Source organism: Chroicocephalus ridibundus, chromosome 4 (assembly GCF_963924245.1).
Source record: "Chroicocephalus ridibundus chromosome 4, bChrRid1.1, whole genome shotgun sequence".
Taxonomy (NCBI): Eukaryota; Metazoa; Chordata; class Aves; order Charadriiformes; family Laridae; genus Chroicocephalus; species Chroicocephalus ridibundus.
Window position 1 is genome coordinate 93,683,624 of NC_086287.1, and position 14,690 is coordinate 93,698,313.

A 14,690-nucleotide genomic window follows, 5' to 3' on the forward strand; every position below is an offset into this window, starting at 1 on the left:
CGCCGCCTTTATAAAGCGGCGCCGCCCGCCCCCCCCCCCCCCCGCCCTCCCTCGGCGGGCTGGCCCGGCACGGCTCGGCCCGGCCCGGCTCCGCTCTGCCCCGGTACGGTACGGCCCGGCCCCGCCTAGCGCCGCCCGCCGGCACTGCAGCCACCGCCGACACGAGTTGGGCCGGTCTCAGCCCCGACGGGCAGCGGGATTTCCGCCCCCCCCCCCACCGGAGCGGAACGGGGAAGGGGGTGAGCGCTGGCCAAGCAGCCCACCGGTTCCCGCCGCCGGCAGCAAGGAAAAACCAAAAAATATACAAAAATGGTTAAAAAAAAAAAAAGAAAAGATGATGTATTTCCTGTTTTCTTCACCCAAAAAGAAAAATAAGAGGTCGGAGCTAATTGAGGCCGAGTGCTCCGCTCGGGGCCCCGGCGCTCGGTAATGCCAGCGCGGAGCCCTGCAGCCCGGGCAGCAACACGGCACGGGGCACTGCAGACACCCGCCGCGCTGCACGGGAGCGGGGGGTTCATGCGTGCTCCCCTGGGAGCAGCCGTGCACCCCTGGGAGCTGGGTGCACGGTCCCATGTCCCTGGAGTTGGGTACACGGTCCCGTATCCCCAGAGCTGGGTGGCCACCGCACACCTTGGGGAGCCAGACACACAGCCACGCGCCCACGGAGCTGGGTGCCCAGGTGAGGGGAGCTGGGTGCCTCGATGGTGGGGCCGGGGGCACGGTCATGCACCCCGGGGGCTGGGTGAGCTGAGCCCTGGCTGGGGGGACGCTGGGCACTGGGGACAGCTGGTGGCGAGGGCAGCATCGCCGGCGGCTGTGGGGCAGCGGGCAGCACCCCGGCAGCGCTGGTAACTGCCATTCCCTAACAGGAAGCATTGGCCCATGAAATTCTCCGCATTCTTTGGCTTCCCCGCATTTGTTTTCCAAGCACACTTAATAAATTGGCATCCAGATGGCACTCTGCCGACCTGCTCCCCACCTCAGCAGCTCTGCTCCCTTCCCTGGGCTCCCTCCATCGCTCTTGGGGCTCTTTCCCCCCACCCAGGCCCAAGCCCCAGACGTGCCGTAGAAACTGCAGCCATCCGGACATCACTGCCCACACCGTAGCTGCCGAACCACAGGCAGGACAAGCCTGAGGGCCCCCTCGGCACGTGTGTCCAGAGTTTTGCCAGGCATAGCCCCTCGAGGGAGCTGGGGTGGGCTTTGGGCACCCAAACAGCTTCTGAGCATCCTCAGAGCAGGGTCTCGGTCCTTCTGCCCGGCCACATTGATCCCCACTGCTGTGACCCAGACAGATTCACTCGCATAAATAAAACACTCGTCAACGCTGAGCCGCGAAGCTCTGCATTAACACCACGCCTGTGAAACCCAGACACGGAAATCGCCGCTGCAAAAGCCCCAGGCTGCATCCCCCCTACCCAGAACGGATCCAGGAAAAGGTGGCGCATGGCGCCCATGCTGGCGTCTCGCTCCCAGCCCGGCCCCGAGCACCCGCCGCACCACAGCCGGCAGCTGGGCTGGGAATGGAGGCTGTGGAAGTAAATGGGCACGGGGAACGGCACCCCAGAGCCCTGCCTCGCATAGCCGAATCCGGCTCTGAGTGGCCCTGCTTCACTTTGCCGGCCTCGCTCAGGCTTTAAGAGAGATGCTGGAGAACGGTGCGGCCCCCTAATGTGCTGCGGGCACAGCCTGAGTGCCCGGCGAGGCGTTTTATGGGCAAGCAAGCTTCTCCCACATCCGGGCAGTGCCATTAGCGCACGGCCACGCCGTGGGGCAGGGGGATGCCGGGGGCAAGGGGTGCTCTGGGTGCCTCTGGAACACCTTGTTCCCATGGCTGTCCGGAGCTGGAGCACCAGGCACTTCCCAGAAACAGAGATGTGGGGGAAGGCAGCAATGGCAGCGTCCCTGGAGGGACCCCACGGCCACCGCAGAGCTCTCGCTGGGAGCTGGGCAGGGCTCGGCCCCACGCGAGCTGGAAACAAGCAGCTCCCTGGCCCCAAGCGTGCTGGGGCGAGCAGATAAGAGGGGTGACCACCAGCCCAGGGGGCGGGGTTAGCGCCATGTCAGGTGCTGTTTGCCCCGCTCAGGGTCTCCCACCTTGCAGCCCCCCGCACCAGCCGAGGGCCGGGCAGCCTCCCTCCCTCCCTCCCTGCAACGGGCAGGGGCACACGGTGCACCAGCCGGTCCCCCGAACCGGGCGCTGCGGCACCGGGCAAAGTCGGAGGGGGCCTCCCCGGAACGGGTCTGGTGGTCCCCCGCCGCCAAACGGCCCCCTCCCGTCCCCCACGTGGATGCACCCCTACAGGGAGGCACGGCCCCTTTAAGAGCCCCGTGGCGCCAATTCCGCCCCACGTGACCCATCCCGCCCCGCCGGTGGGCGGTGCTACCGCCGCGCGGGTTCCCGCCGAGAGCGGAGCCTTTGGCGCGCGCGGGAGTGGACGCACGTGTCGGCGCGCCGGGACCACCGCCACCGGTACCGGGACCACCGCCACCGCCGCTATGGCCCAGCTCCGCCTCACCGATTTCTTTGGTCGCACGAAAGCGGCTACCGGAGCCCCGGCCAAGCGCGGCGGCGGCCGCCGGCTTAAGGCCGCCTTTGCCGGGCCCCCGGTGCACCGGGAGGCGGAGGAGGACGGTGCCCTGGCGGGGCTCAGCGCCCACCCGCCGCCGCTGCCCGGCTCGCCGCGCACCCCGTCCCGCGGCGGCTCCCCGGCGGTGCGGGGGCTGGCGGGCAGGAAGCGGAGCCGCCGGGAGATGGAAGGGGAGTCGCCGGTCGGGGCCCGGCCCGGGGAGCCGAGCGGGAAGTCGGCGCGGAAGAGGCTGGAGATGCACCGGGACGCGGAACCGGGGCTGCCGGCCGCGGTAGGGAGATGCTGGTGTCGGGGTTGCGGCCCTAAAATGGGGATGGGGGGAGTGACTGGGGGGGGGACGGAGCGTAAAACCAGGACACCGTCTCCGGAGCAGTCCCCCGCAAGGGCTTGACCCCCCCTCCCCTAGTGCAGACCCCCCCTGGGCTTGTCCCTCTTCTCCTGATGCAGACACCACCACCCCCCTACGCCAGGGCTTGCTTCCTGCCCCTACTGCAGACCCCCCGATGGCTTCCCGCCCTTCAGTGCAAGGTTATGGGTGGGGGGGACACCGGGGAGGGGGGGTGCGTTCCCTGCACGTCCCGGGGCAGCTTCTAATGCTCCTCCACTCTTTTGCAGGCCGCCAGCCCCTCGCCTCCAGCCACTGCTTGCCCCCCGACACCACCCTCGCTGGACCCGGCAGCAGACCCCCCGGCCAGCACCACCCGCTCCCCTGGCGAGGGACAGGATGGGGGGACACAGCCCAGCACAGGTGACAACCCGGGGACAACCAGACGTTTGCAGCGGGTACGTGACAAGCCTGGCTTTCTGCTCCATTTTTTTGTGTTTCTTGCCGGTGTGCGAGCCCTGCTCTGACCCTGTGCCCCCTCCCCACCCAGGAGGACCTGGCCGGGCTACGGTGCCGCCTGCAGAGGGTGAAGGCGCTGGCCCAGTTGGCCCAGCTGCCACCTGTCCCCGTCGCGGCCACCGCCGACCTGCGGAGCCGTCTGGAGCAAGCGCGGCAACTGGAGCTGCGGATCCGTGAGAAGAAAGCGGGAAGCAGAGCCACGCCGGGAGCGCAGCCATCTGGGGACACCGAGTCGACAGCTCCAGCGGCAGAGGCTGGGTGAGGAGCAGCTTTGAGGGCTAATCGGGGTGTCCCGCTGGCTGCCACAGCCCTGTTCTGCTGCTCGGCCCCACAGTGGCTTTGCAGGGGTCTTGCCACCCCGGTGTGGGGGCTCTGTGGGAGCGCTGGCTGGCCCCGCTGCATGCACAGGGCTTCTCTGGAGCAAAACTCAAGTGTGGTCCAAGCCCCCCTGACTCCGCTATGAGCGCTGGGGCATCCATGTCCCTGCCCGGGACATGAAGGGTGGGTGATGTGACCCAGATGCTGGCACTGGTTTCTCAGAGAAGAGATTTGGGATGAGGGGAGGAGAGGGATCTCCCCTAAACCGGTGAGCATGCAGCTCCTAGGCTCTGAGGTCAGCAGTGGGACCACCGTCCTGGCCGGTCTCGGTCCCCGGCTGCACCCTCAGGGCTGTCCCAGCACTGTGTTCACCCTCACAGCCCGTGGCTGTTGTGTGCGGGGGACCCTGACCCCTCTCCTTTCCTGGCAGTGAGAAGCCCCCGGCGTACCAGCGGTTCCACACCCTCGCGCAGGACCTGCCCCCGGGGCTCACGCTGCCCTACAAGTTCAAGGTGCTGGCGGAGATGTTCCGCAGTGTGGACACCATCGCCGGGATGCTCTTCAACCGTGCTGAGACCATCACTTTCGCGAAGGTCAAGCAGGGGGTGCAGGACATGATGCGCAAGTAAGTGGGCAGCAGTGGGCAGCCCGTTTTGGGGTCCCAGCTGAAGCTGTCGGGGCTGATGCCCTGGTGTCAGCCCTTGGGGTTCCTGATCTCTCTGGGTGTTGTGGCAGGCAGTTTGAGGAGCGGCACATGGGGCAGATCAAGGCGGTGTACCCCACCTCCTACAGGCTGCGCCAAGAGAAGAACATCCCCACCTTTGGCAATGGCGTGAAGAAGTCCGACTATCAGCTCACGCTGGAGCCGGTGCTGGGGGAAGGTATGTACGGCTTTGCGGGGGGAGGCCTGAGAGCTGTGGCACACTGGATCCTGGCTGGGATCCCTGAATCCCCACGGATGCCCTCTGCTTGGTCAGATAATCATTTGGCACATAAGGGTCTGAGCGTGTTGGAAGTGGAAAACCCTTTTGGGACAAGCGGGAGGATGATAGGGTAGCGCTTCTGGCAGCGACTCAGCCCCACGGCAGGGCTCTGATCCCATCCTTCCCGAGGCTTGGGCCCGGTCGCGGTGTTGCCATGCTTGGCCGAGGTGCTGTGGGTGATGCTGATGTGTCTCTCCTTGCAGAGGAGAAAGTGGACGGCCGCCCGCACTTGTCGGCGTCGCGCTTGCTGGAGCGCAGGAAGGAGTTCAACCGCAACCTGGTGAACATCGTCAAGCAGCACCACAAGGTGAGGCTCCCCCAGCGCCCTCCGCTTTTGGGGTTTGGGGTTGCTCTGGTCACTATTTAGAGAAGCAGGTGGAAGGAGCGGGCTGGCATCCAAGCTAAAGGACATTGCTGGTTCCTGTGGGATGCTCTCGAGTGGAGAAGATGGCAGCTGGAATCTTTCCTGGCTCTGAATTTCCCCCAAGCCAGCTGCTATGTGTTGCCAAACTGTGCTGGGAGCGCAGAGCAATGTCCGGCTCCCCCGTACCTGGCCCGCAGGTGCCGTGACACAGCTCTCTCCCCTCTTCAGGCATTCCTGGCCGCCCTCAGCCCTCCCATGGTGGTGCCGGAGGAGAAGCTGACCCGCTGGCATCCCCGCTTCAACGTGGACGAGGTGCCGGACGTCAGCCCGGCAGAGCTGCCGCAGCCGCCCCAGGAGGGCAGGCTCACCACGGCCCAGGAGGTGCTGAGCACGGCTCGGGGGATGCTGACCCCCAAGGTGAGTCAGGACCAGGGTCTGGCTCCGTCTGTGGCGGGCAGACCTCAAACCACGTGTCTCTCCGGGAAGATGTTACCGGATAGGGGTTGGGAAGGATCATTCGAGAGCCACAGGACTCGGAGCGCTGTAAGATGTAGGCAGGTGGGAACGCAAGCCTGGCTGTTACCACTGCAGGTTGTGGTGTAAGGTGTGGTGTAAGGCTGGTTTCAGGCTAGAGGAGCCGTCAGTGCTGACTTTGGGGCTGGGAGCGGAGATGAAGCACCCCAAAGTGTCCTCTGTGCAGGCAGGACGGGTCGGACATGCTGGGGTGGGAGCGCTGGGCTGCAGGGCGGCGGCGGGGGCGGTGGAGGGGAAATTTCTCCTTCCTCCAGCGCGAGCGGCTCTCAGCTGTAACCCAACTCCTCCTCCCTCTTCCACATGAGCAGATGGAAAAAGCTCTTGCCAACCTGGCCTTAAGAACCGCTGAAGCCAGTGCGGGGGAACCGGTGGTTTCCAAAGCACCGTCCCCTGCCAGCACCTCCAGTGCTCTGAAAGGGGTGTCCCAGGCCCTGCTCGAGAGGGTGAGTAATTCAGTCCTGGCCGTAACACCGGTGCCGGGGAGCGGGGGGGGACAACACGACCTGCCTGTGTCTCACCCCGTCTTCTCTGCTCCCCAAGATCCGGGCGAAGGAGGCGCAGAAGCTGCAGGCGCTGATGACGCGGGACCCGCGGCAGGAGGAGCGGCTCGCCATGCTGGGGCGGCTGCCAGCCATGGCCCGCATCCTGCGCAACGTCTTCGTGGCCGAGAAGAAGCAGGCGCTGGCCATGGAGGTGGCTTGTGCCCGCATGGCCGAGAGCTACAACGCGCAGATGCCTCCTGGTAGGAAAGCCGGGGCGGGGGGGTGTCTCCTTGCTGGCGCGGGAGGGTCTTTGCGGGAGGAAAGGGCTGGGGAGTTTGACCCGACTTTGACCCGGCGGCTGCCGCTTCTTTTCGCAGGCGAGATGGAGAAACACTTGCGCCTCTTCGCAGAGCTGCTGCCCGACTGGGTGGGGATCCACGCCATCAGGACGGACACCTACATCAAACTGGACAAAGGGAAGGACCTCGGCCTCATCACGGAGAGGCTCACCAAGGCGGCAAAGGAGGCAGAAGCCCTCTAAGCCCCCCAAGGGTCGAGGCTTCCCTTGTGCAATCTCCTCTAAATGTAGCAAATCCTGACTGCGCTCTGGGATCCGATGTGGGCTTACGGGAGGCTCGTCCTCAGGGATGTCTGAGGAAGAGCAAAATGCCTTAATTTAACTAATTCCTCTGCCAGGGTCCCTGAGGTCTGCCAGGGTCCCTAACCCTTGAGCTCAAGGCAGGCAGTCCTGCGTCCTGGAGTGACAACGCAAGCTGTGAGGAGGAACTAACAACCTCTGCTTGGCTTGCTGCGTTCTCCTGAAGGTTTGATGCAGAAGGTTTCTCACGAAGGTTTGATAAAGGAGGCTTCTTCCATCAACGGCCCTGCTGGGGTGGAGGCAGGACTGGGCAGGGTAACAGGCAGGAAGGACTGAGAGAAGTCGTCACAAATTGATGTTTTTGGGAGTTCTGTGCCTTGTTCTGTTTTTAAGAGAGGGGAAAACGCATCTCCAGCACTCACTGGAAACAACTACGGGACTTGTCAAAACATATTTGTATTAAATGTTTTAAATATAGCTGACTTGTGTTAACCCAGCGCTCTTCCTCCGTGAGCTGCCTGTCTACGCCGTGTTAGCACCGTGGCTCTCCATGGCAATTGGCGCCGGCCGGCACACGCAGGGAAGGGCTGGATCGTCATCCAGCTCCTGGAGAAAGCCTTACTGGAAAAAGTGAGCGTGGGTTTGCAGGGAACTGAATGCAGCTTTTGTAAATCGGGACTGCGGAGCAGCTCCCACGGGGACAGGAGCAGCCAGGGCTGAGGGTGGGCGCAGGGGGACTTCTTCCCCAGGGGAAAGCCCGGGTCACTTGGCTGAAGTGGTTTGGGAAGAGGGACAAAGAGGATTCTGATGGCTGCGGAGGTGCTGGCCTGGCCCAGCGCCCAGGTCAGGTCAGCGCTTGCCGCAGGAGGGGCAGCGTGGGGTACAAGGGAGGAGGTGGGGGCTGCCCCTGCCCAGCACCACGTTGGGCGCACCTCGCACCGCTTTCTGAGCCAAACTCTGCTGGTTTTAGCATGGGACACCGAGGACTCGCACGGAACAGGGACTGTCCTTCATCCCTCTGGGTGGCGGATCGCGCTGGTCCAGGGAAGTGTCCCCACCTGAAGCGCTGGTTTCGGAGGCTGGCAGCATCCCTGTAGCACTGCCCCAGGGAGCAGGCAGGCCCTCCTCCTCCTCCTCTTCCTCCTCCAGGACCCTGCTCGCCATCGTGCAGGCCAATTGGCTAGCACTGCTGGCAAGAGGTAGCCCTGTTTCCAGGGAGGAGGGTTTAAACCCAGCCTGGAGGCTGGAGGGATACACGGGGCTGGGGTGCGAGGCCGGGCTATCGGCTGTGCTGAACGGACCTTGCTGCGGTGGAGAGGAGCTGGTTTCGGCAGCCTGGCAGCCACGCACGCGCCCCAGGGGAGCTCGCGGCAAGCTCCCGTTCTGCTGCTTGGGACAAAAAAACCTTCCTCCCGCCTGGCAGCCACCCCTGCACAGCCCCGTCTCTACAAGCAATTACATCAACAGTCGCTCACAGCCCGGCCAACGTGAAGGTACCGTCCCTGGGTTCCCTGATGTCACCCCTTGGCCCTGCACGCAGCCAGCTCTGGCACTGGCGGGGCTTACGCTCGCTTCCACAGCACGCAGCTGCTTTCCACGGCTCTTTGGGGTGGAACTAATTTTTCCCTTCTCTACCTCGCAGCAGGGACCCTCTCCTTGTGCCAAGAATGCGCGCGAGGCGCTGCCTCCCTTGGCTCCGCGCAGGGGCTGGCTGCGAAAACAAGTGCCCTGGGGGAGGTTTCTCCCCGGGGAATGGTGTTTCTCGGCGCAAACTGAGCAGCCACTGAAGTGGCTTTTCAGGAAACAGTGATAAAAATAGCCGTAATAGCCCTTACAAGTGTAAGGGCAGGGAGTGCAGCATCCCTGCGCGCTGGATGGGGAAGGTGAGCTGAGCTGTGGGGAGCTTGTCTATGATCCCACTGGTACTGGGCGCTTCCACTACAACCAGCAGGACCAGCCTGGGTACACCCGCCTCTGGCCAGAGAGGGGTGCCAGGCACAGAGAAAAGATACCTGAACTGCTCAGTCCCGGCCAACTTTCCTTCCACGCATGTGGGGTGGCAAGGGGGAGCTCATGCCACCGCCTCGCTCTCCACTGACTGCTTGGTTTTGGAGGAGGACGCTCACGTGGGTAATAAACGGCTTCAGCTACTGCAAGCACAGCTCTCAGACAGTTTAGAAAAAATAAGTCGACATTTATTTTACCAGTGAGTTCAGCCCCTGCAAAGACAGGGACACAGTCCCTTATGTTTTCAGGCATGTGGAAGTTTTGGCACGCTGGGTCTTAGCTAGTCCTGTGACCAAAGTGAACCAGGCTATAGGGAGCATCTCCAAACCCCGCTTCATCCATCACACAACCCGAGTGAGACCGCTGGAGCTTGGCTGCAAGCGTAACACCTTTTCTGTCTTTCCCGTGCCTTTATCTGACACCAAACATACCAACATGAATGGGCTCCAAACCAGCATCATCCTTTCAGTGCCCCGGTAAGGCAGCACAGGGAAGGCAGCCGCACAGGGAGCCAGCTATCTTGCAGCAGATGGGGATTTTGTGCTAAATAAAAGCTGCTCCTGGCTGCAGCTGCAGGCTTTGGTAGGTGCCAGTGCTGCTGGACAGAAGGTGGGCAACCAGCCCCGAGCATATGCATGGCCCCCTTCCTCACTGCCTGTCACCCCGCTGCGTGCTACTTCTCCTGATGTAGATGGCTCCTAGTTTTGCAAAACCCGCTGCTAAGGACTATCCCGGACCAAAGGAAGGCAGACGGTTTCCTACAGTAGAGACCTTCAGCTTCCTGCTGGGTGAAGGGAAGGAGAGCACAAGCCAAGCTGCAAGCTGACTTGGTGTTTGAGCTCCTCTACACCAGCAACCTCCACCGCGTTGGCAGCGGCTGCCTCCCGCTCTCAGGACACAGGGCTCGGCAGGCACTTAATTCTCTTTAGGAAGCACTACCTTAATGTAAGAGCAGCCTATTCCGCCGTGAGCGACAGCGGAGAGCAACCGGGCCATTCACTGCGGTCAAATACATAGGAGTTTATCCCTTAGACTAATCATCGCTTTGTGCCCATCATCTGTGTTTCTTTGGCAAACTCTTAAGGGGTTCCTCGGAGGCTGACCAGGCACAGCTCAAATGAAGGGGAATGCTGGGCCCCCAAAGCTATCAGAGCTCTCCTGCCTCAGCTGGAGTATTTTCACTTTGGTCTCCTAAAAAAAAAAATATTTGGTGAAGATGCATCTTGGTCTCCCTCCCCAAAAACAATCAGGCTGTTCCTTCTTCCCAAAAGGATGAACTCCAAAAAGGATCCCTACACTCAACACAGCTTAATCTGCAGCTTGGAAAATAAATAGGACTTAGGATTGTATAGCATCTGGCCAGAATCAAAACTGTAGGTTCCCCCCCTACCCACCCCCTTGTGACATCAAGAAAGAGTCACCGAATAAAGCCCAAACTCGTGCACAGCTCATGACGTGCATTCCCTTCTCCCAGCTCCTCCTCAGTCATACTGCAGCAGAGAGTAGAAAGGGATGGACTCGAGTTTTTCCGACCCTTTCAGGAGTTTTAACTCTATGATCACCAGGCACTCCAGGACTTCAGCCTTCAGCCTCTTCATCAGCTCACAGGCTGCACACATGGTACCTGCACGACAGAGGTTGAGCAGAAACATCGTCACTCGAGGAGCAGTGCCGAGGTACGCTTCAAACCCCCCAGCCGCTCCTGCTGTCAGCGACGCACGCGTCCGTGGGTTACACATGCTCTAACACCGTCTGCTTCTCACCTCCAGTTGCAAGCAAGTCATCTACAATAACTACTTTTTGTCCCGGTTCCACGGCGTCGCTCTGGATTTCAAGCTCAGCCTGCAGGGTGGGAAGAGTAGCATCATTTTAGTCTTGCCTTACAGAGAAACGCTTCACAAACTGCTAACACGCGGTGGAACGCAGACGAGTCTTCAGCGAGAGCAACCTTAACACTCAGCACCTAAAACCCCAAAAAACACATATTCCAGCTACAGGGGAGTACCACGAAAATATATAGCGGGTTAGGTGACTGCTGGGCCAACCCTCTGGCACGTCAAAATCCTGAACGTTCATCAAGTGAGTTATGGTCCCTTCGTGAAACCTTATCCTGAAGCAGATTTCCAGTGAGGAAAATCTCCTGTAATGCACTGGGCTGGAGCTCTCTGCTTGGAGAGCACCACCAAGCCAGATCCAAACCGCCACAGGCACGTCCTGTGTCAGATGAACTTGTCCCACGCAAGGGTTGGCCCAAACAATCCTCATAAAGAATGCCTAGGTTCGGTGTTTCTGCTGCCGGTCCCTGGGTGCCGTTAGTTACCAGCGGTAGCGTGTTATTGGGCTCACACCTCTGCTCTTTAATCGGAGAGGCTGCGGTGTTACGAGGCGAGCGCTCTGTTTTGAAGCCATGCAATAAAGGCATTTACTTATAGCACTTACTGGAAGAGTGGGAAACACACTCCACATTCGTGCCCCTGAATTCAAGCCAAAGAAAGCAATTTAGCATCAAGTCGTTATCATGCCCCCACCCCCCCAAAAAAAAAAATTACAAAAAAATCACAGCGCGGCTCAGCGACACAAACCGCGTGTCCATGGCTCGGGAAGGGAGCCGCCATGCCAGGGCACGGTGAAGCTCAGCGCCGCTCCTGAAGCTTGTGCCATGCCAGGCTGCCCGTGGCATCAGCACTGGCTGTGAAACCCAGCTTGGGGACCACCCCGTTGGTTTTATCACCCCCTCCTCTCGCTGACACCCCCCAGCCCGGAAACCTTCTTCTCCCCGGGCATTACCTTGCCATACTCAAGCGTGTAGGAGACTGACTCAGTCGGACCGGGAAGCTTCCCCTTTTTCCGTATTGGCACGAAGCCGATGCCCAGTCTCTGAGCCAGGGGGGGGCCTATGAGGAAGCCACGGGAGTCCAGGCCTGGGGGGAGCAGAGCAGCACAGAAGAGTCATTCGACTGGGGGTGTCTTTGCACAATACCCCAGGTTTATCCTCCCGTATTCAGCAGAGTGTCTCTAGAAGCAATTTGCTCTTACAGCCATTTCTATGGGTTGAAAACACACACACCACACTCCTGCACTGCCTGTGCTCGCCAAGATGTGCTGCTGACGGGCTTCCGGGCACCGCATCAGCCTATTTTGCCTCTCCTCTGGCTCTTCTTAGAGATAAGCTCAGCTAAGCTCCAGTATCAGTTTGGCCACACAGCCAGGGAGTTTGCACCACCGGGGGACAGACTTCAGTTAACATGAGGCATTTGGACCACGTTTGGTCTAGACTCCTTGAACTTTGGGCTATGACCCAGCCCGAGCACTGCTTTTCTAAGCACTTCCATTCTCAGCCTCTTTCATAGGTGTGTTGCAACGTGTTACCACCACAAAGGCTGTTTCTGTTGGCTCGAAAAAGCCCCCTGAGAAGGAAAACGTGCTGGAACAGAGTGCCTGCCACGGGGACTGTGCGAGACCTTACAGGCATGCCTGTAGGACTTTACGTCAGACTTTCAGTCTGACTGTCTTTCAGTACTTTTCGGTACTTCCTGACTCTCTTTAATGATGAACGCAATGAATTACGGAATTGGCACTGAAGTGTCAGATGGAGTCTGCCACATCCCAAACCAGTATTTTAGGAAACTACAGCAGTAAGTTAAGGGTATAACCTGTCCCGGCGTTACCATATGATAGAGGCCAACGCTCGGGTGACTATAACGTCCAAAGGCTATAGTATTCCCTGCCCCATTAGCAGAGGAGCCTCCCCACGCTCCCCCCCCGGGCAGCCCGAGGACAGGGTGCTCTGTCCTGGCCTCAGAGGTGTTGCAACCAACACTCACCTACAATAAAGTCGATTCGGGGGAAAGACGCCCTCAAATGCTCTTCCAGAAGATCGATCAAAGTCCTGAAAGCTCCAGGATCCTTCAGCAAGGGGCTGATATCGCTGCAAAGAGAAGGAAAGGGGTTAGTCACCTCCGGGGGCTGGTCTGGCTCCCGACCGAGCTCCTAAGCCCAGGAAGGATGGATGGGCGGCGAGCCCGCGTCCCTTCTCCGTCCCCGGTCCCGTCCCCGTCCCCGTCCGCACCGGAAAAGCACGCCGGGCACCGGGAAGTCGGGGAAGGTCCGCACCCGGTCCCGCACCCGCCGCAGCCGCTCCTCGCTCATGGCGGCGGCCCCGCTCTGCGCAGCCGCCGCGCAGCGCCGGGCGGGAGGGCGGGCGGGGCGCTCGGCGGGGAACGGCCCCGCGCCGCCTCCGGGGCCGCCAGCATCGGGTACGGCGCCCCGATACCCTGGGACGTGGAGCTCTGGCACCCCGGGGCACGGAGCTCGGGAACCTCGGAGGCCCGACCCCTCGATGCATGGAGCTCTGGAACTCCAGAGCCCCGACCCCCGGTGCATGGAGATCTGGTACCTCAGGGCGCAGGGCATCGGTCTCCCCCTGTGCAGGGAGGTCTGGTATCCCAGAGCCCCAGCCCCCCCGGAGCATGGAGCTCTGGAACCCCAGAGCATGGAGATCTGGTACCTCAGGGCACAGAGCATTGGTCCCCCCTGGTGCGTGGAGCTCTGCAACTTTGGAACCCCGACCCCCTGGTGCATGGAGCTCTGAAACGTCACAGCCCTGACCCCCTGGTGCATGGAGCTCTGGAACTCCACAGCCCTGACCCCCAGTGCATGGAGCTCTGGAACTTCACAGCCCTGACCCCCTGGTGCATGGAGCTCTGAAACGTCACAGCCCTGACCCCCTGGTGCATGGAGCTCTGGAACTCCACAGCCCTGACCCCCAGTGCATGGAGCTCTGGAACTCCACAGCCCTGACCCCCTGGTGCATGGAGCTCTGGAACTCCACAGCCCTGACCCCCAGTGCATGGAGCTCTGGTACCCCCGGGCACAGAGCACCCGTCCCCCTGGTGCATGGAGCTCTGGAACCCCAGAGCCCCGATCCCCTAGTGCATGGAGCTCTGGTACTCCAAAGCCCAGACCCCCTGGTGCATGGAGGTCTGGTACCCCAGGGCACAGAGCACTGGTCCCCCCAGGGCACGGAGCCCTGACTGCCCGGTGCATGCACCCCCATGCACGGCACACCAACTCCCCTAGTGCATGGAGCCCCAGTCCCTGCATGCATGGAGCTCTGGCATCCCAGGTCACAGAGACCCAATGCCCTCGGTGCGCGGAGCTCTGCTACTCTGGTGCATGAAGCCCTGGTCACCAGGTGCACAGAGTTCTGGCACCTTGGGGCATGGAACCTCAACACCCCCTGGTGCATGGAGCTCTCGTCGGTACCCCAACCCACAGAGTCCCAATCTCCCCAGTGCATGGAGCTGTACCACCCTGCAGCATGGAGCCCCAGTCCTGCCTCTGAAGAGTGCTCTGGTACCTGCAGCACGTGTTTTTCCTCAGTGCATAGAGCCCTGGGACCTTGCCTTGCCCCAGCCAGCTTTGGAAAGGGGTCCTGTGTGCAGAGGTTACACTTCCCTTCATCCCTGCCCTGCTATCACTAAACTCTTTCCTGCTTTTCTGTCCCTCATCACCTCTTGTGAACCCCTGGAATCGCATTTTGTGGTTGTTAGAACCGTTGGTTTGGATTACACTCGTGGGGGATGATAACACAGCCAGTCTGAGCGCCCTCGGTCCTGGGCTAACAGCTCGGCAGCTACTGGTGTCACTTACTGGCACGGCAGGTCAGGGCACTCTCACACAGCTCCTATCTCCCATCGCCTGATGGGTGAATAGCCGTTTGCCCACGCAAAACCCATCGTGGGCAGGACACATACTACTGAATGAGTACAGATCTCGTCTTACATTAGCAAATACGACTTGGGCCTGGTCCAAATGCATCTGGGCACAACCCGCTGCAGAAAGGAAAGGCGGTTCTAGCATGCAACACCCCTGGCTGAGCTCAGTGCTTGCTGCCGATGGCTGCGATGGGGACAGCTCGGCTCCACACCCTCCAGACAGCCGTTACGGTCTGTCTTTGAGGTGTGTGA

The 14,690-nt window shown here is 61.2% G+C and overlaps 3 protein-coding genes across 5 annotated transcripts in view; 1 reads left to right on the top strand and 2 right to left on the bottom strand.

Moving 5' to 3' along the window:
* The first annotated feature begins 2,416 nt into the window (after nt 1–2,416).
* Nucleotides 2,417–7,146, top strand: CDT1 (chromatin licensing and DNA replication factor 1). The gene is made up of 10 exons (XM_063332707.1): nt 2,417–2,862; nt 3,207–3,374; nt 3,467–3,693; nt 4,184–4,378; nt 4,489–4,634; nt 4,940–5,043; nt 5,329–5,517; nt 5,943–6,077; nt 6,175–6,376; nt 6,494–7,146. Exons 1-10 carry the CDS (start codon nt 2,500–2,502, stop codon nt 6,655–6,657), a joined length of 1,893 nt encoding a protein of 630 aa, XP_063188777.1. The 5' UTR covers nt 2,417–2,499; the 3' UTR covers nt 6,658–7,146.
* Nucleotides 7,147–9,896: 2,750 nt separating this feature from the next.
* APRT (adenine phosphoribosyltransferase) lies at nt 9,897–12,894 on the bottom strand. Its single transcript, XM_063334838.1, has 5 exons — nt 12,791–12,894; nt 12,546–12,649; nt 11,509–11,642; nt 10,485–10,563; nt 9,897–10,345 (listed from the first exon to the last, which is right to left on the bottom strand). Exons 1-5 carry the CDS (start codon nt 12,868–12,870, stop codon nt 10,203–10,205), a joined length of 540 nt encoding a protein of 179 aa, XP_063190908.1. The 5' UTR covers nt 12,871–12,894; the 3' UTR covers nt 9,897–10,202.
* GALNS (galactosamine (N-acetyl)-6-sulfatase) overlaps nt 11,608–14,690 on the bottom strand; it is a 56,979-nt gene continuing 53,896 nt past the window's right edge. For all 3 annotated transcript variants that reach the window (XM_063334835.1, XM_063334836.1, XM_063334834.1), the window contains 2 exons: nt 12,546–12,649; nt 11,608–11,642 (listed from right to left, as the gene is read on the bottom strand). The gene's annotated coding sequence lies outside the window, so the exon portion shown is untranslated. The remainder of the gene's footprint in view (nt 11,643–12,545; nt 12,650–14,690) is intronic.